Raw genomic sequence first — 25,688 nt, forward strand, 5'->3', positions numbered from 1 at the left:
AGACAATTGAACAATTTATTTGCATCAGTTTACAGAGAAGACTAACTAAGTAGGCATGACACTCCAGGAACAGAACAAAAAAGATATAAAAACATGTAAATTTAAAAGACAAGAGATCACTGATAAACCAGTGAAATTTAGACAGTCTAAAACTTTGCTTTATATGGATTGCATCATTCTTATTGGGAAATCCATATAAAATCCATCAACTGTACTATCCTTATCTACACAACTTAGTCAGCTCCTTGAAAACTTCATCAAATTTGTTAAGCATGACCTCCCACTGACAAAGACACGCTGACTCCTCCCCCCCACAATCAAACCTTGCCTCTTGAAGGGGTAATTAATTCTCTCCTTCAGAATTTTCCCAATAGCTTCCCGATCACTGATTTGAGATTTTCTTATCTACAATTCCCTGGTTTATTTCTACCATCCTTCTTGAAAATTGGAATCACCTTAGCTGTCCTGCATTCCTATGATACCTTCCCTGTTGTCAAAGAAGAATTAATCATTTGGATTGACACGGTGGTTCAGTGGTTAGCACTGCTGCCTCACAGCACCAGGGTCCCAGGTTTGATTCCAGCTTTGGGTGACTGTCTGTGTGGAGTTTGCACGTTCTCCCTGTGTCTGTGCGGGTTTACTCCGGTTTCCTCCCACAGTCACAAAGATGTGCAAGTCAGGTGAATTGGTCATGCTAAATTGCCCATAGTGTTAGGTGCATTAGTCAGAGGGGAAATGGGTCCAAGTGGGTTACTTTTTGGAGGGTCAGTGTAGACTGGTTGGGTTGAAGGGCCTGTTTCCACACTGTAGGGAATCTAATCTAATCAACACTCCTGAAATTTCCTCCATTATCTCCCACCGTGGCCTGAGATCAATTCAATCAGCCCTGGGGATTTGTACACTTTTGAGCCCGTCAAAACCTCCAATATCTCCTCATCCCCTATGTCAATTTGCTCAAGAACTTCACAGTTCATCTTCCTGAATTCATGGAACCATTATCAGTTATCAGAAAAACCCACCTGGTTCATGAATGTCCCTTAGGGAAGGAAACTGCCACCCTTACCTGGTATGGATGACATGTGACTCCAGACCCATAGCAATATGGTTGACTCTTAACTGCACTGTGGGATGGGCAGAAATGCTGGCCAATCCTGTGATGCACTCATCCTATGAATGAATAAAAATACTTAATGAACACCCTACCAATGTCCTCCAGCTCCACACACAGATTGCCCCCTTCGTCCCTAATGGGCTCAACTCCCTTCCGGGTTATCCTTTTTCTCCCTGCATGGATGCTACCACTCCTGCTGAGCTTCTCCAGCATTTTCTCTTTTTATATCATATTTCCTACATCTGCAATACTTTGCTTTTATTTGTTTGCATTTGTATGGTGCCTTACTCTTTCTCAGCATGATCCAAAACACTTCACAGCCACTGTGTTGCTTTTATAAGCATCGTTATTGCTTGAAGGCACAAACTACATCAGTTCATTTGCACTTTGCAAGGGCATGTGAACAACACTGAGATGAACGAACGGTTAATATATTTTATGTCAGCTGATTAAAGGATAAATGTTGGCCAAACCATAGGAGAGCTCTTTGCTCTTCGAAAAAGCGTGACAGTCATCTTTGACATCCACCTGAACATTGAGTGGATGTCTTCATCTAAATAGTGGCCTTCGATAATACAACATTGCCTAAGTAGAGAACGGCCAGCATAGGCCACGGCCACAAATTCTTCAATAGGATTTGAAAGCACACCCTTCTGTTTCAAAGACGGGTATCACTGAATTAAGTTTTATTATTTATTGTCTAATTCACTAATTTATTCCCCAATTGTAATCTGTAAAATTTAGTAACTAACATGATAGAAATTGATTTAGGGAGATAGAAGGCTTGTTGACATGATGCAATGAGAATAACCTCTCTCTCAATGTTGGCAAATCTAAAGAACTGATCGTTGACTTCAGAAAGAAAAGAGGAGAACACGCCTCCATCTGCATTAGAACTGAACTGAAGTTGAGAGAGTGGAGAGTGTCACGTTCCTTGGAGTGACAATAACTGACAACCTGTCCTGGAGTTCCCACATAGATGCAATGGATAAGAAAGCACAAGAACGCCTCTTCATTGTCAGGCGGCCTAGGAAATTTGGTATGTCCATAAGGACCCTCACCAACTTCTACAGATGCACTATTAAAGCATACTTTCTGGGTGCATAACAGCCTGGAATGGCAACTGTTCTGCCTACGACCATAAGAAACTACAGAGGTGGTGTACACAGCCCAGATCATCACAGAAGTCAACCTTGCATCAGTGGACTCTGTTTACATGGCTTACTGTTGGAAAAAGGTTAACAACATCATCAAAGTCCCATCACAACCTGGTAATGATCTCCTACAGCCTGTTGCGTCAGGCAGAAGATACAGAAGCCTGAAAATACGCACCAGAAGATTCAGGAACAACTTCCTTCCGGCCATTATTGGACTGATGAATGAACTCTCTAACCTCAAATAATGCTCATCTTGTAATGTTTATCTCACCTAGCACCCACCCTGTGCAATGTAACCTGTCTACCTCTGTCTAAGTCTTTTTGTTTGTACATGCTTGCTTACTATGATCTCCCTGTGCTACTTGTAAATAAAACTTTTCACTGTACTTTGGTACATGTGACGATAAATCAATCAAATAAAAAAAACCTTACAGAGATAATAGCAGTACCATTTGGTTTTCATCACCAAGTTAGGGGAAATCTAAAGTAGGATGATTAAGTTGTAATTATGCATGGTTTATGTACAGAGTATATGATGTGAAAGGTGGTTCCATAAGTTCTAGAAAGGTGAACATAACAATAGTTAGATTGAAGTGTTAATTAAAAAGTACCTGTTAAATGATAATAACTCTGCTGTCTTTTCGATGTTTCAGATACAGTTATTTCTGAGTGATAGCTGGATAAATACATTGAAGAAAGTTCTACGTACCAGCTTATGGGATGTTCGTAAAGGTTGGTTTAATTTACGGGAGTCTAACTGGGAGGTTTATCGCAAATCTAAACTCCATATGCTGATGGAAATGATAAAGTACAACCTTCAGGATTCTCTCCGCTACCTTGTGCAAGACTCTCTTGTCAACTACACTCAAATGATCCTTGATGGCTGTCATAGTTCTCTCAACTGCTCTGATGATATGAAATGGGGAGAAGACCTTCTTAACAGCAACTTCAAGTAAGATTCATGAGCATTCTTCCAGCCGGTGGTCTACTTTCAGAACTAAATATTTCCGATGGGATACTTTGTTTTATTTCTGTATTTTACACATGGCACGAAAAATACCATTTAATTACAGAGAAATTAAACGGTTATGATGTTTTGAGCCAATGTTTTAAATGCAATACATCTTTGGTACATCTTTGTTTTATTGCTTCTTGTGTAAACGTTGATGAATTTTACACATATTTCTCTTCACCATTTTTTGATTATTTTGTCCTGAGAACAGACTGAGATAAATTGTTGAGCCAAAATTAATATGTATTGTTGAAGTGGTGCATTGACTAACATTTTAAAAGATGTTAGTACGATTAGATTCAGGAGATTCTGCTATAACTTAAACATGGCCAAAGGAGACTGGAATTGTCTTGTACTCATAATAATTAAGATGCAAGAAACAGATTTGGAAAAGGAACATGGTTTTATACAGAGAGTGCTGATTGGCTAGAACATAATTGGCAAAGAGATGCAGCAAGAACAGTTAACTTTCAAACTAATTCCCAAACCAGGCAGGTAGATTCTGATTTGTCAGTATTGCCATGAGGATGCAGCAGAGTTTGGCTGGCTCCATGAACCCTTTCTTTTGAAAAGGATGCAATGTACGTACAAATTTCTTTTGTCTACATAAAACAGGATCCTGATATTTATATATGTAGCTTTTACTACACATGATGCATTACACTGCAGGCCCAATTGATGATCTTAAATTGTAACTCTTAGTTTAGTCCAGATTATTTAGTAAATTATTTCCGACAGCAGAATCAGATTTAGTGGTGGATGTACTTTTCTGAAGCTTTAAAGCATGATCTGGTTGAGCATAAGTGACATTCTGACCGCTGCGAATGGTCAATAGGACGTGTCGTTTGATCTGGTCCATCAGTCATTGGGATCTAAGGCTTAGATTTAGGGCATCATACCGGCACTGAAACTCACATTACTCATATATAATACTCATACTCATGTATCATGCAAAGTACAAAGAACAGTACAGCTCAGGATCAAGATCTTCTGCCCACCAACCTCAACCTCCAACATTTAAGTGAAAACAAACTTAGTTTTTCCAATCTCTCCTCATAGCTAAAACCCTCCAAACCAGGCAATATCCTGCTGAACCTTTTCTGTATCTTCTCTAAAGCTCCTACATTCTTCTGGTACTGTGGCGACCAATACTGTATTCCGGTGGCTTACTGAAGTTCTATATGGCTGCCACATGACTTGCCAATTTTTTTTACTCAGTGCCCTAATGAAAGCAAGCATGCCTTATGTCTTCTTGACCACCATATCCACTCACATTGCCACTTTTGGGGAACTGTGGACCTGAATGTGTAAATCCCTAGGCAAAATATCATTCTGGCTTGATGACAGCATTGTGTTAGTGGAGAACACCAGAAGAGATACCTTTCCCTCCCAGGGTAATCTGAGATAGACCGGGCACCAATCAGGATCAAAGGACATGAACCACATTTATGAGTTTCCGTAATATACACCATGCTGATTTGATCAGGTTATCATTTACTACACAGGATAATTTTGACATGCCTTATCTCAGCTTCAAGCTTATATGGTGAGCAGATGTCTAGGGTTCTATTTACAAGGTTGCTATTACAGTCAGGATGAGACTAAAATAATAAGATTTTTATACCTGAGGCATGTTTCATGAGACCCATATGGAATAAACAAGGCTACACTGTTTAAAGAGATTAAAATCAGGCAACTGAGTCAGCATCAAGAATTCACATCTCTGTTTATTTCACGTGTACATGCTAATTTCACATTTTGGCTCACTGCTAATTAGCCACCTTGGAAAGACAATGGAGCTATACATACTGAACTGCATTTCATCAGCTGCTTTTGAACAGCAGAGCAGAGAGAACATGGATCCTGAAAGGCTGGCTCACTCCCTCACTGCCCAAGTCTCTCATTATAGAAAGAACAACAAAGAACAAAGAGACGTTGTTATGGACCAGGCCAGACCTCTTCAAAGCATTTTAAGAAGGCAGCCGAGACCCTAACTTTTTAATTTTTTAGGCAGATGTAAAGTGGATATTCCAGGACTGATGCAGCTGGTCAAACTACTCAGCTTTAAACAAAATAGAATTTTATGCAAACCTTTAAAACAGAATTTATTAAACGCTACCAATGAAGCATGAACTGAAGAAAACAGAATTTAGAATAACTTATTTGATAACCCAACTGACTCTGTCACAACTTAACAAAGCTGTTCTAGTTCCCGCAACATCCCATAAACATTCCCCTTGGCAAAAGTTAAAATTAAAACACAAGTTCTTGCAGGAGAGATTTCAGAGAGAAAGTCCAGGCAAGACCTCTGTTGAAGCATGGAACCACTTTTCAGTGTAGTTGCTTCTCAAGGTCGCCAGCACTTTTCTGACTGCCTTCTAAAACTAAACCAAACTAGAAAAAACCTGAACTGAGAGAACCGGTTTACTCCCCTTTCATTGTACAACTGTTTTAAAAAAAAACTTAAAGGCCTCGTCTGATTGTTGACTTAAGCAGTTTCTGTCAACCATTTTGGCACCACTGCCTTTACAACTCCTCTTGAAGAAATACAAGCACAACATAACCTTGTTAAAGGGGCAACATCATCACAAAGGACTTTTCAAGCTTGTGCCAATCATCTTGCACTAATTAACTAAAAAAAAATCTTCTGCCCTTATTAGGTCTGTATCCCTCTATTCCCTCCCTACTCATGTAACCATCCAGATATCTGTTAAATACTGCCAACATGCTTGCTTCCACCACCTCTTCTAGCAGTGTGTTCCACACTCCTAATACTCCCTGTGTGAAAAACTTCCCTGGCACATCTCCCTTAAACTTTCCTCCTCTCACTTTGAACCTGCACCTCCTTGAACTTGAAACGTCAACCTTGAGAAAAAGCCACTGACTTTCTGCCCTATCTATGCCTGTCGTAATTTTGTAGAGGTCTCCTCTCAGCCACTGTCTTTCCAGTGAAACCAATCCTAGTCTTTCTAATCTTTCCTCATAGTCCATACCCTTGAGATCAGGCAACATCATGGTGAAACTTCTCTGCATTCTCTCCACAGCTTCCACATCCTTCTGGTAGTGTGGCCACCAAAACTGTACACAGTATTCCAAATGCAGCCTAACAAGGGTTTTATATGGCTGCAACATGATCTGCCAACTCTTGTACTCCATGCCCCAGCTGATGAAGGCAAGATTGCCATATGCCTTCTTATTAACCTTGGCCATCTGTGTTGCCACTTTTAGGGAACTGTAGACCTGCACTCCCTGATCTGTCTATACGTTAATGTTCCTAAGGGCTCTGCCACTGACAGTATAATTTGCACCTAAATATGATTCTACAAAATGCATCACCTCACATTTGTCTGGATTATACTCCATCTGCCATTTCTGTGCCAAAGTCGCCAATCTATCTGTGGAGGAAAGTTGATTATCTGGTATTTGATTATGCAAATATCTGAATATTTGGCAAAATTCAAGATCCCGACACTTGGCTAAACTATATTACCTGACATTCAATTATCCAGAATTCGATTAACCGAATGAAATATTTCCCTACCTGTGTCCTTTGGATAATCAAGGTTCCTCTGTATATCCTGTTGTATCCTTTCAAAATAGATTGCACTATCAGCAACTCCAAAAATCTTTGTGACATCTGAAAACTTAATAGTTAAACAAGTCACATTTTCCTCTGGATCATTTATACATACTACAGTCAACAGAGCCCTGTGAACACCACTAGTTACCAGTCTCCATTCTGACAAACACCCTTCTACCGCTACCCTTTGTCTTCTATGACCAAGCCAGTGAATACCGATACAAAGTATTTGTTTAGGATCTAGATTAGATTCACTACAGTATGGAAACAGGCCCTTCAGCCCAACAAGTCCACACCAATCCTGCAAAGAGTAACCCATCCAGATCCATTCGCCAACCCGATATTTACCCCTGACTAATGCACCCAACACTATGGGCAATTTAGCATAGCCAATTCACCTGACTTGCACATCTTTGGATTGTGGAAGGAAACTGGAGCACCCAGAGGAAATCCATGCAGACCCAGGGAGAATGTCCAAACTCCACACAGACAGATGCCCAAGGTGGGACTCAAACCCAGGTCTCTGGCACTGTGAGGCCTATTTGGGAAAGAGATTTCATGGTCCATTTTAGCCTTCGTAATTCCTAATTTATTTGGAAAAACCAAGTCCAGTGAAAAAAAAAACTTGGGAAAACATTCACCAAAAAGCCATTTTATCTACAGATTCTGCTATTGCTGTGAATGTGAGTCAACAAATAATTGACTGGCCTATAGTCCTCATTCTCTAAGGACTTTTAAACTGTGTAGCCTTATTTGTCCCTGTATGTAACTAGACACAATCACTTTTAAACATATTACCTGTTTGATTGAATGCTTAATGTTGGATTTGCACCATTTTTTTCTATGAATTTCTCATGAAATTCCTCTTTCTTTGGCTTGCTAATTGGCTTTGTCAGTTTATACTAAAGTACATTTAATTGAAATCAGATAGTTGCATGCTAAAAAGAGGGGAGCTGATTACCCCTGTTCATTTAGTTGTAGCAGTGCTCAAAAACAAGGACTCAATATTGTTTCCCTCCTTTCTACTTGTACTGTGCTGGGCTATTCCTGCTATCAGAATTTGACCTAGTGCTTACTTGAGCTTTACACCTAGCGCAAGAGGCACAAATCCTGTGGAGTTCCTGCAGCAGGGAGTACTACTATTGCTGGTGAGTGCCCTGTGTGGCACTGTAGAGGCATTGTGCATACATACTGAGGTGAACAGCAGGGAATTGCATGAGATAACTTCCTGAATCTCACAATGACAAACTCTCCATGAAACCCGCTGAAATTGACACAGGCAATTTTGGTAATATTTTGCCCCATAACTCTGAAAAGTAGTCTGGAAACCTGGAATACCATCCAGTAAGTGTGCTCCTGAACTACGTGTAAAAGTTATACTAAAATAAGAGAAGGGATTTACAGACAGGACAAGGGTAGATAAAGATAGCGTACTAAAATAAGTATCATTTCTGAAGGTTGGCAAGTGACCTGACCCAATGCAATATATTCCAGGTTGCTGAAAGAGGCAAAGTTAAAAATAGCAGAGGCATTGGTCACAATCTTTATGCCTTTGAGATGCAGGAGTAGTGCCAGATGATTGGAAGATTGCTAATAATAGAAGAAGTGCACTAGTAATCATGAGCTGTCACAAATATATAAATGACCAATTGAATCAATGAAACAGTTAATCTGTCTGACTGACTGAGAAGAGACCCCATCACATTCTCTGCCACACAGTAGTGTCCAAACTACTACTTTTCCCAGTTTATATTCCACAAAAAAATGGTCTTACACCATTCTAATTCAAGAAAGGGGAGAAGGATAAACAAGCTATGAAATCCTGTAGAGCTATTGGAGATCTTGCATGCTGATTAGAGAACTGGCTGGAGAAACAAGCTGCCTCTTCCACACAATGTCCACTGAACCACATGCCAATTTGGGACTGCACTGGCCTTCAATATGCATTAATCTGAACAAGAATTCCTGTTCAATGAGAGGTTGTCAGCTTTTTCACACAGCAGTGGCACAAAGGAGACCTGCGGTGTTGCCATTAGAGCACTCTCAGAATCTTAGACTTCATACAGGACTCAGGACAAAGTTAAGCAGTGGGTTGCAGGGGAATGTTCTTGGAATTGGAGTCACAGGGAAAAGGGACAGTGGTTTATAAACAAGGGCAGAGTGGTGGCTTCTGAGGGCCACCCTCCTATTTGTTGTCCAGTACCTCAAGCAAGCACTGGTTCCTCCACCCCAATGTAATAAACATTTTGTTGAATAGTAGAGCAGCGCCATATCCCTGGTCTTCTGCTGCTGCAAGTCAATAGCAAAATTGTTGCCAGCCAGCCTGCCTGCCCTTAGGGCAGTCGAGGTCTTTGTGTTGCTGATGAAGACCCCTTTAGGGGCCTCGACCCACAACTACTATAATTCTATCACTGGCGATATGCACCTTCCCATGTGAGCAGACCATTTTCTTGGGTGGGATAGGGAAGGGAAGCCTTTTTATCAGGCATTACAAGACTCATGGAAGGCCAGCCCAAGAAGCAAATGCACCCACCCCCCCAAAAAAAAATACTCCCACGGTCATGATCCAGCATCCCTAACTACTGACAATTGCTACAGCTAACCTGATTTTCTGTAGTAAGTCCAACCTCACTTGCCTGTACTTTAAGCCTATTCGATGGCCACTGCACTGGGGCCTGCTGGGACTGATGAGCTCCTGGCCTACTGATTGCCAACAACCTTTGTGATTGAGATATACTTAGACAGTCAGAAGCTACAACTGAAGCCAATTAATTCCTTCCTAATTTATAATCCTGTTATGACTTCCATGGAGGCAAGACTACCCCCTACTTTCAAACTGCAACCCCTTAAAATCCTTGTAAATGATTCAGTGTTATTAGTTATTGTCAAGCCTCCTACTGCAGAGCATTGTGCACTTTCCATGTTTTGAGGCTGAATAGGCTGGAGCTGTTTTCCCAAGAATGTCGGAGGCTGAGGGGTAACCTTAGAAAGGTTCATAAAATCATCAGGGGCATGGATAGGGTAAATAGACCAGGTATTTTACTTGGGGTGGGGAGTCCAGAACTAGGGAGCATAGGTTTAGGGTGAAAGGGACAAGATTTAAAAGGGATCTAAGGGACAACATTTTCATGCCGAATCGTAAGGGTGGTGTGTGGAATGGAATGAGCTGCCAGAGGAAGTGGTGGAGGCTTGTACAATTACAACATTTGAAAGGCACCTAATATAAAGGGTATATTAATAGGAATGTTTTGGAGGGATATGAGCCAAGTGCTTGCAAATGGGACGAGATTATTATAGCATATCTGGTCTGCATGAACGAGTTGGAGCAAAGAGTCTGTTTCCATGCTGTGCATGTCTATGACTCTAAATCTTGCCTAGCTTTATTGCCTACGATAGGGTTAGGGTAAGGGTTAGGGTTAGGAAGGATTAACACTATGATAGGCATCCTGTTTAGCCACCCAAGAGAGTGGTCTCCCCAAATGGGAAGGTGCATATCACCAGTGGTAGAATGATAGTAGTGATGGGTGGAGGTCCTGAGCTGACCTTAATTGGCAACTCAAGGGCCTCAACTGGCCTAAGACAGGCAAGCTAGCCAACCATTTACTATTTGATTTCAAGTCCAAAAAGAGACCTTGGATCCGGAGCTTCTAACTCAAAGGCAGGGATTTGTCCTCCTGCAGTGCAAAACCTATGAGATCAATAGGAATGATGGTATCTTCTGCATGTTTCAGAGCCACATCATTTAGTGAATTAGTATTTACAAACACAGCATATCAGACTTAATTCATTGCTATAGTTGCTTGTATATAGTTTATTCTTATTCTTAAAATGTTCACTAAAATGTCCACATAGCTTCCTTTTGCAAAGTCATATGGGTAGAAGTTGGTTGTGGTCTCTTTTCACATACATAGTTAATTCATTGCAACAGTACATCCACAGACTAGGAGAATCACAATTCACTCTGAACAGGCTTTATTTGAATACTTTGGATGAACTACCCAAGTCCATCACATCTCTGGAGGCAGCTTGACCATTTGAAACGGATCAATTTTAGCCTGGTAACAGCCCTCAGGTTAAGTCATAGGAGTGAGAGGAAGGTGAATGAGAGGCGGGTTAATCATAACCAGTATCAACATTTAGTTGTGTTGTAGAATTGTCCAATCCTGTACTTGTACAAGCAAATGTTTTGCTCACCAGCGACTGTGGGACGAGGAGTGTGGGAATTGATCAAATATTTTGTTTGATCAAGAGGTCCACATAATCAATGTAAAAACACACACTAAGTAATAGAAATGTAATGCAGAGGGTATACACATCATTGTTATATTTGCAGCATAAATCAAATAAATAATAATGCAACTTTGACTTACATAACTGGCAGACAGCCTTCTCACTTGTACCCTCAACTGACTACTCAGACATTGCTGAGATTGTGATAATACAGTAAACTTCTGGTTATTGATGTACAAAAGTTTTGCCAGTCTATCGAGAGTGCCGGTTCATAAGTAGCGATGGGTGGAGGTCCTGAGATGGCCTTAATTGGCAAGACCTCAACTAGCCTAAGAGCAGGCAAGCTAGCCAACCATTCACTATTTGATTTCAAGCCCAAAAAGGGACCTTGGATCCGGAGCTTCTAACTCAAAGGCAGGAATTTGTCCTCTCGCAATACAATATCTGGTAATTGATATCCAAACTTTTTGCCAGTCTATCAAGAGTGCTAGTTCATAAGGTGCCAGTTAAAACAAGGTTTGTTATAATTATAGAGTCATAGAGATGTACAGCATGGAAACAGACCCTTCGGTCCAACCCTTCCATGCCGACCAGATATCCCAACCCAATCTTCACAATTTTTGAAATTTAATTTATTGGTGATCTCATCTTTCTGCTTGTTTGTTGTTCTGTATTTCAGGGCCAGGAAAATGCCTATTTTTGTTTTAGACCTCAATTTGGATCACAACGGAGTGCACTACAGCACGCCATTGGAAAAATTTAAGCCTATCATATTGGCTCTGTTTGATAAAGCAATCACATCCACGCAGCATGTTCCACATATAGAAAAGGTAAAACAAGATAAATTGTTGTGAGATGATTTGAAATCAAAGCATTTTATGCTGGATTTTACCTTAGCAAGTATAATGGATTAGTTAATGGATTAGAACAGAACTTTGTACATATTCTTTGGAAGCACTAAACTCAATAAGATCGTTTTGCTTTCACATTCTATGCTGTTTACCAGTAAGTAGTTCTATTTATCATGGAAACAAGTATCTCAGAACTTGACAAAGGATAAAAGTAAGCACTGAGAAATAACTGAAAAAAATTAAGATCCTTAAAAGAAATGATTTATGCAGAGAATTTAATTGAACAGAAAATCAGTGGTCAAAAAATTGACTACTGATAGTGGAGCAAAGTGAACAGAGAACAGGCATTAAATCCTAAGTCAAAAAAACAGAGAAATTATTTTCCAGATGGGTTTGGGAGACCCTGCAGAAAGATTTGAGGAGGATGGTCATGAAACAGATTTGCTAGGTTACAGGTAGCTGGTCAAAGTTGGTGAGAATGGGTGTCAGATTAGTTGAAATTTGCAGTGGATAGAGTTTGAGAAGCGAATAAAGAGAGAATTTTTGTGAAGTGATTTTAGAATAAGAGGATTTTCAAGGAGGAAATCACTTTTAAAAAAAAATTCTTGATCACCCCTCCCTCCCAATTCTTCATGATTTTAAGTTCATTGTAATATTTATTCTGACTTGCAAGCCAATTTCCCAATGCAGACTGAGGGTTTGGAATCCCGAGCTTGGGCAATGCAGAAGCCTTGTGAAATATTTGAACCTAATTAAATATTGGTGCCCTGATGTACTTAAAATACTTAAATAGAATCGTATAGAATTGACAGCACAGAACCAGACCATTCAGTCCAACAAGTCTATACTCACTCTTATTTATTTCACCCCGTCAGCACAGGCTTCTTTCTTCCCCATATAAAGCTAAATACCTTTCTGTTGATCTTAATCTCCCCCTAATTTCTCTGGTGCACAATCTTTGTACAGATTGCTAGCACAATACATATTGTTCATCCTACAGTATGCAGGATACCTCAGGAAATATCATGTTGCCACAACTGAAGCACTGGAGTGCCTCAGCCATATTTCATTGCATTATTGTCCATATAACGATCACAGTGGCCATCCTCAGCTGCTTCATGAATGATCTTCCCTCCATCATATGGCTTGAAGTAGGGTTGTTTACTGATGATTGCACAATGTTCAGCATGATTCGTGACTCTTCAAACACTGAACCAGTCTGTATCCATGTGCAGCAAGACTTGGATTATATCCACGTTTGTGCTGATAAGCGGTAAGTAACTTTGTGCTGCACAAGTGTCAGGCAATGACCATCTCCAACAAGAGAGAATCTACCCACTGCCCTTTGATGCTCAATTGTATTACCATTGCTGAATTCCACACTGTCAATGTCCTGGGGGTTACTGTTGACCAGCCAAATAAATACTATGGCTACACAGGCTAGGAATTCTTCTGTGATTGTCTACTATCTATAAGGCACAAGTCAGAAGTGTGATTGAATACTCTCCAACTGAATACTTTCTGAGGTGGGTGCAGTCAAAATAACACTCAAAAATCTTGACACCATCCTGTAGACTGGCAACCCATTCACCACTGACAGTCTTCATTCCCTTCACCACTGATACACAGCGGCAACATTGTAGACCATCTACAAAATGCACTGCAGCAACTTAGTAAGGGTTTTCTGACAGCACCTACCAAACCCATGATCTCTACCACCTTCGTAAGACATGATCAGCAGGTGCATGGGTACATTGGTTGAAATTTTCTGAAAATTCTTGAATTCTGGATTTGTATCAGAGGATAGGCAAACTGCCAATGTGAAACCCCTATTCTAAAAGAGAAGGAAGCAAAAAGTGGGGAACTACAGCCCGAGTACCGAGCATATATTGTTGGAAAAATTGTTAAGGAAGTGATAGCAGCACATTTGGAAAATAATAATCGAATTAAGCAGAGTCGGCTTGCCTTTATAAAGGGACATCATGATTCATTAAGTTATCAGAGCTTTTCGAAGATGTCTTAACCAGAGTGGATCAAGAGGAACTGTAGATGTGTTGTATTTGAATTTCCAGGAGGCATTTGACAACGACTTCACAAAGTATTAAGTTGTAAGATAAGAGTCCATGGTGTTAGAGGTAGTATATTGGCATGGAAAGAGAATTAGCTAATGGGCAGGAGGTAGTGAGACGAGGAGTTCTTTTTCAGATTAGCAACAGTGGAGTTCCACAGGGATCATTGCTGGCACTGCAACTGTTTACAACATGTATTAATGACTTAGAGGGAGCAAGTAAATGTACTGTCGCCAAGTTTGCAGATAACACAAAAAATGTGGAAAGGCAAGTTGAGAGAGGGATACAAACAGTTTACAGAGAGACATTGATAGGTTAAGTAATGCCCACAAGTTCCTCCCACAGTCCAAAGATGTGCAGGTTAGGTGATTTGGCCATGCTAAATTGCCCATAGTGTTCAGGGATGTGTCTGTTAGGTGCATTAGTCAGGGGGAATGGGTTTGGGTAGGTTTCTCTTCAGAGGTTGGTGTGGACTTGTTGGGCTGAAGGGTCTGTTTCCACACTGTAGGAATTCAGTGAAATAACTGGGCAAAATGTTGGCAAGTTGAGCATAATGTGAGAAAATGTGATGTTCATTTTGGAAAGGAGAACAAAAGAAACAAAAATATTAATTAAATAGGGAGAACTGAAGTACGCCACAACCGGGGGATTGTGGATACTTGTGCATGAAACACAGAAAGCTAGCACACAGGTGCGGCAGGTAATCAGGAAATCTAATGGAAAGTGGTCCTTATTTCCAGGTGTAGGAGTATAAAATTAGCGAAGTTTAACTGCACTGTACAAAGTGCTGATGAGACCACATCTGAAGTACTTTGAGCAATTTTGGTCCCCTTATTTAAGGAATAATATTTCAGTGGAGGCAGTTTAGAGAAGGTTCACAGGGATGATCCCTGGGAGGGAGAGATTGTCTTATGAGCAAAGGTTAGCAAATGAAATTGTGATGAATGAGAGGTGATCTTATTGAACCATATAGGATTCTTAAGGGACTTGACAACTAAATGCTGAGAGGATCAGAGGGCATAGTCTCAGAATAAAGATGTGCAAATTTAAGACTGAGATGAAGAGGAATTGCTTCTCTCAGAAGGTTGTGAGTTTTTGGAACTCCTTGACATAGAGTACTGTGAGAGCAGAGTGCTTGTGTATATTTATGGCTGACATAGATTTTTGATCAGTAGGGGAATTATGGATTTCAGGGAAAGTGGTCATGAGGAATATCATATTACCAACAACACTGTTGAATGGCAGAGCACACTTGAGGGGCCAGAAGGCCTACTCCCTTCCTATTTCTTATGGTCTTTAAAACCTCTGTAAGTTCTATTCCAAGTCACATAATCCTGACTTGTAATTATGATGCTATTACTTCACTAATGCTGGATCAAAATTGATGAACACTGTTCGAAATGCAGTATGGGTGTTCTCTACACATCAAAGTGATTCAAGAAGACTCACTACTGTCTTCTCTAGACTAATTGCGGGTGAGCAATAAATGCTATCCTAGCCAGAGATGTCCACATTCCCATGAACAAATAAAACGTCTACTGCTGTCCTAATTATTTATTTAAATTTTTGTCTTTTAGTTTGTCCTGGAAGGGATGTTTCAAAGTGGAACACCGCTGTTGGAGTCTGTGTGGCATAATGAGCCACCAGTACAGGAGCTGCGCAATACAATCAAAAATGCCATTGAAAAAGCACTAATACCCTTGAAAAGCTATGCCAAGGAGTATGAACAATTCATAGAACTGAACGAACTGGATATTGATAAATATGTAAAGTTAGTATTTATAGAATTCATGGATATATTACTGATTGATCTAATTTATTGATTAGGACTTGCATTTTAAGAACATAATTGCTATAACCCTTTTAGCTCAACAGTTAAATTCACCACACAACATTGAGTTAAACCATACACACCAGAAAAATTACAAATTTGTTCTTGGTTTGTGTGAAACATAGAAACATAGGCAGAGCAATTAGCCAGCAAACCTGCTCTGCAAGGTTCATTATGATCATGGCTGAAGCTTATAGAGTAATAGAGGCATAGAGATGTACAGCATGAAAATAGACTCTTCTGTCCAACCCGTCCATGCCCACCAGATATCCCAACCCAATCTAGTGCCATCTGCCCATATCCCTCCAAACCCTTCCTATTCATATATCCATCCAAATGCCTCTTAAAGTTGCAATTGTACCAGCCTCCACCACTTCCTCTGGCAGCTCATTCCATACACATAACACCCTCTGTGTGAAAAGGTTGCCCCTTAGGTCTCTTTTGTATCTTTCCCCTCTCACCCTAAACCTATGCCCTCTAGTTTTGGACTCCCCATCCCCAAGGAAAAGACTTTGCCTATTTACCCAATCCATGCCCTTCATAATTTTGTAAACCTCTAGAAGGTCACCCCTCAGCCTCCAATGCTCCAGGGAAAACAGCCCCAGCCTGTTCAGCCTCTTCTATAGCTCAAATCCTCCAACCCTGGCAACATCCTTGTAATTCTTTTCTGAACCCTTTCAAGTTTCACAACATCTTTCCGATAGGAAGGAGATCAGAATTGCATGCAATATTCCAACAGTGGCCTAAACAATGTCCTGTACAGCCGCAACATGACCTCCCAACTCATGTACGCAATACTCTGACCAATAAAGGAAAGCATACCAAACGCCTTCTTCACTATCCAATCTACCTGCGACCTCCACTTTCAAGGAGCTATGAACATGCACTCCAAGGTCTCTTTGTTCAGCAACACTCCCTAGGACCTTACCATTAAGTATATAAGTCCTGCTAAGATTTGCTTTCCCAAAATGCAGCACCTTGCATTTATCTGAATTAAACTCCATCTGCCACTTCTCAGCCCATTGGCCCATCTGGTCAAGATCCTATTGTAATCTGAGGTAACTTTCTTCGCTGTCCACTTCACCTCCAATTTTGGTTTCATCTGCAAACTTACTAACTGTACCTCTTATGCTCGCATCTAAATCATTTATGTAAATGACAAAAAGTAGAGGGCCCAGTACCGATCCTTGTGGCACTCCATTGGTCACAGGCCTCCATTCTGAAAAACAACCCTCCACCACCACCCTCTGTCTTCTACCTTTGACCCTGTTCTGTATCCAAATGGCTAGTTCTCCCTTTATTCCGTGAGATCTAACCTTGCTAATCAGTCCTTAAGTGGGTGTTAATTTCCCACTTATGCACCTCAGTTGAATCATGGACATACCACCTGAGTTTTCCCTCATTGGTGGCAAAGTTGTAGCCACCATAGAAGCGGGCAGGTAGGCAGACAGTATGGTGCCTATAGGATTTAACATGCCCCTGGCCTTCAAGCCTGCCAATGGAAGAGTGCTAAACCCATCTCTTAGATTTAGATTTAACAGCTCCTGACTGCATTACAAAGTTTTCAGGAAATCGGTTTGCTGAATCTATCTGCTAAGTGTCAGATGCACTTTTTATCATGATTGGATAGAGTCGAGATGCAAAAACCACAGCAAATAAAGCAGCATCAGAGGAGAAGGGGAGTGGATGTTTCAGGTCGGAATATTTCACCATGACTGGCCGACTCGTTCCACTCCACCCCATCACACATTTTGCTATAATCCAAGCTATCGCCAAACTTTCATCTCAGTTATGATTTCCAAACTCTTCAGTCCCTCCCAGCCTATCATCTCTTTGCCTAACACAACCTCCAAACCGATGACACCCCCAAACACCAACCTTGCCCAATCTTTGATATTTTTGATAGTCCCAAATCCACAATCTCTTTGTGACTCATACTCCGCTGACTATGATCACACTTGCAGTCTTCTTAGAGTGACAGTACTGCCTCCCCAAAATTGCATAGTTCTTTATTTGTGGTATGTCATCAACACGTTATCTCCCTGACTCATTATCTTCCCTAATCCATAGTTATTCTTGATCCATGATTTCCACTGAATTCTTCCCAACCATGATCTTCCTCAACCTGAAAATTATCATGTTATCTTCCCAACAAGATGTCTCTTCAATTCTCTTCTGTTTTCTTGCAGCACACAAGCTCTAACTTGACTGAAATCCATTCAAACCAATCTCTTTGAGTTTTCTTATAAATGGCCTAATTTACAATCTCCATGATCCGTGATCTCTTCTATTGTATCCTGACCTCCAAGTTGCAAATTTTTTCAAACCAGTTTAGTCTTCTTTAATCTATTATCTCTTCAGTTACTTCCTCTGCATCCTCCAACCTGACATATTCTCCCTCCTGCCATCTGGCAGAAGATACCGGAGCATTCGGTATCTCACAGCCAGATTGTGCTGAGGCAATATGAGGCTGTGGTCAGAGTGCATTTGGAATACTGTGAACAGTTTTGGGCCCCACATCTAAGGAAGGATGTGCTGGTGTTGGAGTTGGTCCAGAGGAGGTTTACAAGAATGATCCTGGGGATGAATGGCTTTTCATATGAGGAGCAGTTGATGATTCTGGGTTTGTACTTGATGGAGTTTAGAAGGATAAGGGGAGATCTGATTGAAACTTAGAGTATTTTGAAAAGCCTCCATAGACTTTCAGTTCTTTTGCTGTATCCATGCAGGAGTGACATCACAACTGACAGCCACGTAGTCTCTCAAAGAGAGGTCAAATGAAGTCCTGAGCTCTGCAATATCCACATCTCTTGATAGTCTGACTGCCACAATCCTATTCTACCCAGCTCCTTGTACCTGTCAGTGCTGTAGTAATACCACCATGCAGAAAGCATAACAATGGTGAGATGGAGGCTTAATCTATCACTCTGCTGCATTTTTAATCATTACCATAGTGATGAAAGAAGCATCACATAGAGACGTCATGCTTCTCCTTTCTAAGCAGCATTAGTGGAGAGCTAAGAAGAGATTATTTCTTCCAGTATTTTCACTCGTAGATTAGGGGGAAGATTAAATGGAATAATCAAAGATCCTTAATTCACTTATGATCTTTAATTTCAACTCATTATAAAATTACTTTACCATCTTTCCCTGTTGAAGTTAATGTCAGTGAGCAAATCTAAACTATGGAACATATGCATTATCCAAAGCTCCAGTGACTTCTGCACCCATAAAATAGAGATGAAAATTACAGTTACATTGTAATTGTAGTACATTCTGAAGAGAGTTTTTAACATGTATTCCATTAATTGAGTGCTTTTCAGTATAATTCTTATATTTTAGATTAGATTACCTACAGTGTGGAAACAGGCCCTTCGGCCTAACAGGTCCACAACAACCCTCCGAAGAGTAACTCACCCAGACCCATTTCCCTCTGACTAATGCACCTAACACCATGGGCAATTTTAGCATGGCCAATTCACCTGCCCTGCACATCTTTGGACTGTGGGGGGAAACCCACACAGACACGGGGAGAATGTGCAAACTCCACACAGTCGCCTGAGGCTGGAATCGAACCTGGGACCCTAGTACTGTGAGGCAGCAGTGCTAGCCACGGAGTCACCGTGCTGCCCGTGATGTTAAAATGCAAAAGAAGGAACAGTCTATAATTGAAGGATGTGCTTTCATGTGCCAAATGGTCTTTCTCAGACTTTTTAAAGAATCCTCTAGGCTCAATCAATGCTTTCTTATGATCGAGTGAGTGCATCTTATGAGAAATTGCAAACATGATCCTACATACCCAAAACCTCAATGTATTAGAGCACTGAAATGCTGTTGTCCTACTAATGTCTTTTGTCCATCATGTTCTGCATAATGTAGGTTCTAATTCAAGTCGTACACCTGAGATTCTTGAATTACTACTAGGGAAAAGTAATTGGGGATAATTCCTGTAACCTTCCTCAAATTTTGGTTTTACCTTTCACGTAACTTCTCATTTCTTGATTACAACCAAGAATGAAAAGTTTCACCCATCCTTTATGGGGAGTCAAGACACACATACCAAACAGTTCTTGTGCTTCCACTGAATACCAACCCAGTGTTCAGAATTGTCTCTCCTCTCTCTCAAAGGCTGTTTTGTGCAGAGCCCAAAACAATTCTTATGATGCAGAGGCATGCTGCATGTTATCTATAACTTAGCAGTAACTCTAAACTCAAGTCTTTCACTGTATCTTAATCCATTATTTAGATTCTGCATTCTTCACTTATGGGACTATCTGAAGTGGGAGCCAAACCCTTCACCTTTTGATTTGGTCATGAGAATAATGCCACATTGCTAAATGCTCATTTGATATGCTGCTGTATATCTCATTAAAACATTTTGAAGTTCATGTACAGTTTGGGTCAATCCATAATAGGAGATTTTTATTTTCTATTCAGTCATGGAATGTTGGTGTCACAGTCATGGCAAGTGTTTATTGCCCTTCTCTAGTTAGGGAAGATAATGGTGAGCTATCTTCTTAAATTGCTGCAGTCCTTGTAGTAGATGGAAATACTGCTGTTAGAAAGGGAGTTCCAAGATTTTGACCCAGTGACAGCGAAGGAACAGCGACATACTTCCAAGTCGGGAAGGTACGTGGCTTGGAAAGAGCTGGAGGGTGGTGTTCCTCTGTTTCTGCTGCCTTTGCCCTTCTATATGGTCATGGATGCTATTGGAGGAGCCTGGTCGGTTACTGCAGTGCATCTTGTAAGTGGTACACACTGCTGCCACTTTGTGAAGGTGTTGGAGGAAGTGAATGTTGAAGGTGGTGTATGGGGTGCCAATCCATCAGACTGCTTTATCCTGGATACTGTTGTTGGAGCTGCAGTAATCCAAACATTTCAGGTCATAGAGTCATAGAGATGTACAGCATGGTCCAACCCGTCCATGCTGACCAGATATCCCAACCCAATCTAGTCCCACCTGCCAACAACCGGCCCATATCCCTCCAAACCCTTCCTATTCATACACCCATCCAAATGCCTCTTAAATGTTGCAATTGTACCAGCCTCCACCACATCCTCTGGCAGCTCATTACATACACGCACCACCCTCTGCGTGAAAAAGTTGCCCCTTAGGTGTCTTTTATATCTTTCCCCTCTCACCCTAAACCTATGCCCTCTAGTTCTGGACTCCCCAACCCCAGGGAAAAGACTTTGCCTATTTATCCTATCCATGCCCCTCATAATTTTGTAAGTCGTCGAGTTTAAGTATGCAACATGTGTAATTTTAAATTGTTTGTGTCACTTTTACAGAGTCTTTTCAAATCGAGATCCAACAGTTCATGAGGTGAAATTAGAAGTGGACCGTCATTTCAGGAAGAAAGCAGAAATAGAAAACACAATTCCTAGCATAATTTCCATTGGACCCTTTATTATCAGTGTGGATGCATTGCAAAACAATCTTTCCAAGAAATGCAGTAATTTGGCCCAAGCTGTATTGAAAATGTTTGCCAAAAAGCTTCACTCACTAGTGGAAGAGGTGAGTACTACTGACCAACTGTTGTCACATAATTTCAGATCATCCACTGGCCTGATTTATTGAATCAGCTGAATTCCAATTCTATAGGTTGTGCAAAATGTTGCTTTTGAAAGCACAGAAGATTGGACATGATTCCATATTGTGATTAATGCACTAGATTTGCATTATCTGTATATTGGAAAAATTAAATTTGTCATAGGCTGGAATCAAATTAAGGATTGTGAATCGTTTATACAGTGTGTAGAACAAATTCATGGAATGGGCTACAGGCAGAAATGTATTAAGGGTTTTTCATGATTTGGATGTAAAATAAAGGATACCTCAATCTATTATGGGCTCTAAATTAAGGAGAGTTTGGGACAGTTTTCTAATGGAAAATGAATGTCAGAAGGGACTGGAGTCAAGTTTAAAGGAGAACAAGTGATCAGTGGGTGTACTTCCTTTACAAAGTACTCCTCTGATTTGAATGGCATTTTTTCTTTGAGATTCCCTGCCTTCCTTTCAATTGGACATCAAAAATTCTACAACTCTCTTCAAAGAGAAGAATAATAATTAGCTTGGCCAATTTTTATCTCTTAATGAACATATTTTCTAGTAATTTATCTTATTACTGTTTGCCTGATCTGCTAAATGCAAAATTTGCCTACAATTCAAGAGTATTAGCTTGCCTGTGAAAGCTTCCATATAAATCCAAGTTCTTTCTTTATTTCTCTCCTTCAATACTTAACACTCATGCAGAGCAGCCTTAGTCAATAGGTGAGATTCTCTCCATGGGCTGAGAAGCAAAATTGAATGCAAGGAAACTTGCAAATTGCTTAAGACATTCTCTTAATGCCAGTGAAGGTCCTAGAAAAGACTGTCTTCCTATCAGCTTAATTAGAAGGCATATTGAGAAAGAAAATATGATTTATAAAATGGGATGCATAATCATTGAAAGATTATTTCATTTCTGTGGAATGATTCAGTGTGATTTCTATCCTTTAGATCAATGATGATTTTAAAGTGATCAATAGAAAATTGTTTGAAAAAGCAAATACCATTGAAGAATTGACAGAGCACCGGGAATGGATGAAGAAAGTTCCTGAAATGCTAAAAACAAATGAGGTATGGGCGTGTAAACACAGGAAATAAGAAACTTGTCGAATGGCTTTACTTCTTGTTACTTAGGAATAGGAGTAGGCCATTCACCACTCAATTAGGTCAAAACTCACACAACACCAGGTTATAGTCCAACAGGTTTATTTGAAAACACTATCTTTCGGAGCACCGCTTCTTTATCAGGTGCTAGTGAGACGGGAAGACCTTTGACACAGAATTTATAAGAAAAAGATCAAATGGCCATACGACTTATGCAAATGAATTGAACGCACCTAAGATGGCTCTAAAATCAGTTAGAATTTAGTCAGTTTAAATCAGTTACAATGGAGGTGCAAGTTTTGATTGATTAATATGCAAATCCAAGATTTTCTTTCAAGTCACTGCCTCAAGATGACTTAAGATGTTTTCAATATAAAGGAGGTTACACGTCTGGTCAGATAATGTATTTCAGACGTGAGGTCTTGTTTGGAGTCTGTCTGTGTCTTAACCTGGAGTCAGATTGGTTTTATTTCCAAGATAGGAGTTTATAGAATGTGTCTGCGATTTGCATATTAATTGATCGAAACCTGCACCTCCATTCTAACTGATTAAAGATTTAAGGGCCATCTTATTGACTGACTGTCTACAAATTGTGTGCTTTTTGAACAAAATAGAATGCATCGGCAAATACATATCTGTAACTTCACCCCACAGATTTATATGCACGTGTGTGCATGCACATGTGAGAAAGGGGGAGTTTGTGTGTGTGAGGGACAGGGAGGGGCAGAGAGAGAGAGAGAGAGAGAGTGTGTGTGTGTGTGTGTGAGAGAGAGAGAGAGAGTGCGCGAGTGTGAGAGATCTATGCATCTGAGAGAGAGAGAGAGTGTGTATGTATGTGTTTGAGAGAAAGTGTGTGTGAGTGTGAGGGAGTATATGCATCCGAGAGAGTGTGCATGTCAGTCTATGAGTATGTGTCTGCGATTTGCATCTTAATCGATTGAAACCTGCACCTCTATTCTAACCGATTAAAGATTTAAGGGCCATCTTATGTGTGTTCAGTTCTTTTGCATGAGGTGTAAGGCACTTTGATCTTTTCCTTATAAATTCTGTGTCTAAGGTCTACCTCTCTTGCTAGCACCTGATGAAGGAACTGTGCTTTGAAAGCTAGTGTTGGACTATAACCTGGGTGTTGTGTGATCTTTGACCTTGTCCAACCCAGTCCAACACCAGTACCTCCACACCATGGTTACCATTCAATTACATCGTGATTGATCATCTATCTCAATGCCAATTGCATTCACTACCTCAATATCCCTTGATATCAAAGGTTTGCACAAATCTATCGATATAATGGCAGCACAGTGGCTCAGTAGTTAGCACTGCTGCCTCGCAGCGCCAAGGACCCGGGTTAGATTCCAGCCTCGGGTGACTGTCTGTGTGGAGTTTGCACATTCTCCCTGTGTCTGCGTGGGTTTCCTCCAGGTGCTCCAGTTTCCTTCCACAGTCCAAAGATGTGCGGGTCAGGTGAATTGGCCATGCTAAATTGCCCATAGTGATAGGTGCATTAGTAGGGAGTAGGTCTGGGTGGGTTACTCTTCGGAGGGTCGGTGTGGACTTGTTGGGCTGAAGGGCCTGTTTCCGCACTGTAGGGAGTCTAATAAAATCTATCTTGAACGTGCTCAATGACTGAGCATCCAAAGCTGTCTTGGTTAGAGATATTCACCACCATGAGAAATTCTTCCTCATCTCACTGTCAAATGGTGTCCTTTATTCTGAGATTATGTTCCAGATTATGCACCCTGATTTTCGATTTACCAGCCTCCTATCTACATCTAACCTGTTATGCTCTGTAAAAAAAAAATGTTAGATTCAACGAGATCTCCTCTCATCCTTCAAAACTCGAGAGAATTAATCTCAGTATCCTCAGTCTCTTATAAGCCAATCCTTCATTTCATCCCAGGATTAGTCTTGTGAACATCTCTTGCATTCCCTCTATGGCAAGTAAGTCCTTCCCGAGACCAAAACTGTACACAATATTCCAGGTAAGGTCTTGTTAAGATCCTATACAATTGCAGTAAGACGTATTTACTTCTACATTCAATTTCCCTTGCACAGAGTGCCAATGTTCTATTTGCCTTCCTTATTGATTGTTGCACCTGCAAGCTAGCTGTTCGTGATTCAAAGGCAGGGGCACTCAGGGCACTTTGGACACTACCATTTCCCAATCTATCACCATTTCAGAAATATTCTGTCTCTCATTTTTCCTTCAAGACTTTTTAAAACACTTTTTCACATTATATTCCACTTGCCATGTTCTTGCCTATTCACTTATTCTATCCCAGTCCACTTAAAGATTCTTTGTATCTTCCTCAGAACTTATATTTTCAATTAGTTTTATCACGGGTAAATACAGAAGTGTTATAACCGGTCTCCAGATTAAAACCATTGATGTAGATTGTGAACATCTTTAGTCCTAGCACTGCTTTTTGCACCATGCCCCTAGTAACAGACTTCCATCCTGAGAATGACTAATTTACTCTCACTATCTGCTTTCTGTCTTAACCAACTTCGTTACCCCCCCAATGCACTGTAAATTCTTGCTAGGCAAAAGTGGGTACTGCAAATGCTGGAGATTAGAGTCAAAATTAGATTGTGCTGGAAAAACACAGTAGATCAGGCAGTATTCAAGGAGCAGGAAAATCGATGTTTCGGGCAAAAGCCATTCATCAGGAATGAGGCTGGGAGCCTCAGGGGTGGAGAGATAAATGGGAGGGGGATGGAGCTGGGGGGAAAGGTAGCTAAGAGTGCAATAGGTGGATGGAGGTGGGGGTGAAGGTGATAGGTCAGAGAGGAGGGTGGAGTGGATAGTGGGAAGGAAGATTGACGGATGGAACAGGTCATTAGGATGGTGCTGAGCTGGGAGGTTGGAACTGTAGTAAGGTGGGGTGGGGGGAAATGAGGTCGGTGAGGCCCACATTGATGCCATGAGGTTGAAGGGTTCCGAGGCGGAAGATGAGGTGTTCTTCCTCCAGGTGTCAGGTAGCAAGGGAATGGCAATGGAGGAGGTTCAGGACCTATATGTCCTCGGCAGAGTGGGAGGGAGAGTTGAAATGTTCAGCCACAGGGCAGTGGGGTTGATTGGTGCGGGTGTTAATTTTTACTAACCACTTGTCTGGTATCTTAACAAAAGTCTACTAAAAATCTAAATACGCTGTATCCATTTGCTCTACTTTATCTCTATTGCAGATAGAA

General features: G+C 40.8%; 1 protein-coding gene across 2 annotated transcripts in view; it reads left to right on the plus strand.

Moving 5' to 3' along the window:
* dnah1 (dynein, axonemal, heavy chain 1) overlaps nucleotides 1-25,688 on the plus strand; it is a 422,195-nt gene that overhangs the window by 68,329 nt on the left and 328,178 nt on the right. For both annotated transcript variants that reach the window (XM_043708503.2, XM_087994517.1), the window contains 5 exons: nucleotides 2,922-3,220; nucleotides 11,770-11,920; nucleotides 15,588-15,781; nucleotides 21,134-21,359; nucleotides 22,344-22,463. In XM_043708503.2, the coding sequence (XP_043564438.2) occupies nucleotides 2,922-3,220; nucleotides 11,770-11,920; nucleotides 15,588-15,781; nucleotides 21,134-21,359; nucleotides 22,344-22,463 (990 nt within the window). The remainder of the gene's footprint in view (nucleotides 1-2,921; nucleotides 3,221-11,769; nucleotides 11,921-15,587; nucleotides 15,782-21,133; nucleotides 21,360-22,343; nucleotides 22,464-25,688) is intronic.

The sequence above is a fragment of the Chiloscyllium plagiosum genome, unplaced genomic scaffold, assembly GCF_037043375.1.
Source record: "Chiloscyllium plagiosum isolate Xiang-an unplaced genomic scaffold, Cpla_swu_hap1 HiC_scaffold_14, whole genome shotgun sequence".
NCBI lineage: Eukaryota > Metazoa > Chordata > Chondrichthyes > Orectolobiformes > Hemiscylliidae > Chiloscyllium > Chiloscyllium plagiosum.